The 3,516-nt window shown below is 42.9% G+C and overlaps 1 protein-coding gene across 4 annotated transcripts; it reads left to right on the top strand.

Annotated features, from left to right (window-relative positions):
• The first annotated feature begins 284 nt into the window (after positions 1-284).
• LOC112610898 (endoplasmic reticulum export factor CTAGE5-like) lies at positions 285-3,242 on the top strand. 4 transcript variants are annotated; one of them, XM_025364511.1, is made up of 3 exons: positions 408-781; positions 845-1,994; positions 2,124-2,988. In XM_025364511.1, exons 1-3 carry the CDS (start codon positions 461-463, stop codon positions 2,789-2,791), a joined length of 2,139 nt encoding a protein of 712 aa, XP_025220296.1. In that variant the 5' UTR covers positions 408-460; the 3' UTR covers positions 2,792-2,988. The 4 variants fall into 4 exon arrangements, with proteins under 4 accessions (XP_025220293.1, XP_025220295.1, XP_025220296.1 ...); XM_025364510.1 differs by having other exon boundaries at positions 385-1,994; XM_025364509.1 differs by having other exon boundaries at positions 845-2,988.
• Positions 3,243-3,516: the final 274 nt, after the last annotated feature.

Below are 3,516 nucleotides of genomic sequence, written 5' to 3'. Positions count from 1 at the left end.
TAGCTACTGCTGCATAACGAATGACCCCAAAGCTTAGTGACTTAAAACAATGATTTGTTATTGCTTATCATTCTGTCAGCTGGGAGTTTCTTCTGCTGGCCTCACTTGGGCTCATGCACAAGGCTACATTTAGCTAGGGTGTCAGCTTGGGGATGGGCATAGCTGGGATGCTGGGTCACCTGAGTCTTTCTCTGCATGTGGTATTGTTTTAAAATACAGGTTTTAGCGCTGCCTCAGGATATAGAGCGTAACAAGGGGACTGGGGTGAGCAGCGTGGACCTGTGAGGCCTGTGGGTGCCCGCATCCTCCAGATCCCCCCCGCAGCCGACTCCGCAGTGGTCCGCTCCGGTTGCCTGGTGCAGATTTGCGTTCCAAACGGAAGGCTGCGGATTCTCTGCCCGTTATTGTGGCCCCAACAGGCTATGGTTACTTTGGCCACCGCCAGAGCAGCCTTGGCACTATGGAGGAGCCCGGGGCTACCCCTCAGCCTTACTGGGGGCTGCTCCTGGAGGAGCCACGCAGGGTTGTGGCAGCACTGCCTGAAGGCAGGAGACCAGATTCGACTCCTTATGGTTTTCCATGGGAATTGGTGATATGTGCAGCTGTCGTTGGATTTTTTGCTGTTCCCTTTTTCTTGTGGAGAAGTTTTAGATCGGTTAGGAGTCGGCTTTATGCGGGAAGAGAGAAAAACCTTGCTGACGCGCTTTCTGGACTAATTGAAGAAAAATGTAGATTACTTGAAAAGTTTAGCCTTGTTCAAAAAGAGTATGAAGCCTATGAAGTAGAGTCATCTTTAGAGGATGCCAGCTCTGAGAAGGAGGCAACAGAAGAACAAAATTTGGAGGCAACCTGTGAAAAGCTGAACAGGTCCAATTCTGAACTTGAGCATGAAATACTCTGTCTAGAAAAAGAGTTAAAAGAAGAGAAATCGAAACATTCTGAACAAGATGAATTGATGGCGGATATTTCCAAAGGCATACAGTCTCTAGAAGATGAGTCAAAATCCCTCAAATCCCAAGTAGCTGAAGCCAAAATGACCTTGAAGAGATTTCAAATGAATGAAGAACGACTGAAGATAGCAATACAAGATGCTTTGAATGAAAATTGTCAACTTCAGGAAAGCCAGAAACAGCTTTTGCAAGAAGCTGAAGTATGGAAAGAACAAGTGAGTGAACTTAATAAACAGAAAATAACATTTGAAGACTCCAAAGTACACGCAGAACAAGTTCTAAATGATAAAGAAAATCACATCGAGACTCTAACTGAACACTTGCTACAGATCAAAGATTGGGCTGCTATGCTGGAAGAAGACATAACAGATGATGGTAACTTGGAATTAGAAATGAACAGTGAATCAGAAGGTGGTGCTTACTTAGATAATCCTCCGAAAGGAGCTTTGAAGAAACTGATTCATGCAGCTAAGTTAAATACTTCGTTAACAACCTTAGAAGGAGAAAGAAACCAAATTTATATTCAGTTATCTGAAGTTGATGAAACCAAGAAGGAGCTCAGAGGGCATATTAAAAACCTTCAGACGGAACAAGCATCTTTGCAGTCGGAAAACACACACTTTGAAAGTGAGAATCAGAAACTTCAAGAGAAAGTTAAAGTAATGACTGAATTATATCAAGAAAATGCAATGAAACTCTACAGGAAATTAATAGTAGAGGAAAATAACCGGTCAGAGAATGAGAAACTTTCTAAAGTAGATGAAACGATCAGCCATGGCACTGGAGAGCTGGAGACCTGCAGAAAGCGAGCCAAAGATCTGGAAGAACAATTTGAGAGAGTTCTTCATTTTTATCAAGGGAAGATTATTTCCTATAAGAAAAAAGTAGATGGTAATTGTTTGGCAGCTTGGATTGCTGAAAGAAACCTCAATGATTTAAGGAAAGAAAATGCTCACAACAGACAAAAATTAGCCGAAACAGAGTTTAAAATGAAACTTTTAGAAAAAGATCCTTATGCACTTGATGTTCCAAATACAGCATTTGGCAGACAGCATTCCTCATATGGTCCCTCTCCACTGGGTCGGCCTTCATCTGAAATGAGAGCTTTTCTCTATCCTCCAACTTTGTCGGAGGGTCCACTGAGACTCTCACCTTCGCTTCCAATGGGAGGAGGGAGAGGCCCAAGAGGCCCAGGGAATCCTCTGGACCATCAGATTACCAATGAAAGAGGAGAATCAAGCTGTGAGAGGTTAACCAGTCCTTATAGGGCTCCTTCTGACACTGGGCCCCTGTCGCCTCCGTGGGAACAGGACCGTAGGATGATGTTTCCTCCACCAGGACAATCATATCCTGATTCAGCTCTTCCTCCACAAAGGCAAGACACATTTTATTCTAATTCTGCTAGACGCTCTGGACCAGCAGAACTCGGAAGTTTTAATATGCCTTCTTCGGATAAAATGGATGGGTCAATGCCTTCAGAAATGGAATCCAGTAGAAATGATACCAAAGATAATCTTGGTAATTTAAATGTGCCTGATTCATCTCTCCCCGCTGAAAATGAAGCAACTGGCCCGGGCTTTGTTCCTCCAGCTCTCGCTCCAATCAGAGGTCCGTTGTTGCCAGTGGATATGAGAGGCCCGTTCATGAGAAGAGGACCTCCTTTCCCTCCACCTCCTCCAGGAACCATGTTTGGAGCTTCTCCAAATTATTTTCCACCAAGGGATGTCCCAGGTCCACCACGTGCTCCATTTGCAATGAGAAATGTCTATCCACCGAGGGGTTTTCCTCCTTACCTTCCCCCAAGACCTGGATTTTGGCCCCCCCCCACCCCCACATTCTGAAGATAGAGTGAGTTCCCTTCAGGGTTGAGTCTGCCTTCAAATGAGCCTGCTACAGAAAATCCAGAACCACGGCAAGAAAACTGACAATATTTTTGCTCTCTTCAAAAGTCATTTTGACTGTTCTCATTTTCAGTTGAAGTAACTGCTGTTACTTCAATGATTACACTTTGCTCAAGTTGAAACTTAATGGAATTATAATTCTCAGGATAGTAGTTTGTAAATAAGGATGATTTAAATATGAATCTTATGAGTAAATTATTTCCATTTTATTTTATTCTAGATAGTATAACTATTTTAACTTGATTAATCCACTATTATCTAAACAATAGTGGGAGTTTTATATATGTAATCTTGCAGGTGGGGAGGTTTTAAATTCTAAAGGCCTTGTCCTTATTCCAAGAACTGTATTTACTGTAGTTGTAGACAAATGTGAAAGTAACTTTATGCTTAATTAAATAGATTTTAGTTGATTTAAAAATATATATGGGTTGCATTATTCTTCAGGTATGGAGAGACCAACAGATCAAGTGTCGATTGCCACTGAAAAGATTGATTGTTACTCACAGATCCCAAGAGAAGGGAAAGTGCTGTGCCATGCAGCACCATATAGGGAGGCACTATGGTCAGCGAGAAGGCAGGAGTGATGGAAAAACATGGGCAGAGCCTTTATGGTGGTTTCCACGGGAAGGAGTGAGTGAGGCAAAGTGAGCAGGGTTAAGGTTAGC

The sequence above is a fragment of the Theropithecus gelada genome, chromosome 17 (assembly GCF_003255815.1).
Source record: "Theropithecus gelada isolate Dixy chromosome 17, Tgel_1.0, whole genome shotgun sequence".
Lineage (NCBI taxonomy): Eukaryota > Metazoa > Chordata > Mammalia > Primates > Cercopithecidae > Theropithecus > Theropithecus gelada.
The sequence above is the reverse complement of the archived record's forward strand: the minus strand, read 5'-3'. Positions and strand labels throughout refer to the sequence as shown.

Excerpts from the sequence above, each read along its gene's own strand:
- LOC112610898 (XM_025364508.1), top strand. The coding sequence starts at position 461 with ATGGAGGAGCCCGGGGCTACCCCTCAGCCTTACTGGGGGCTGCTCCTG.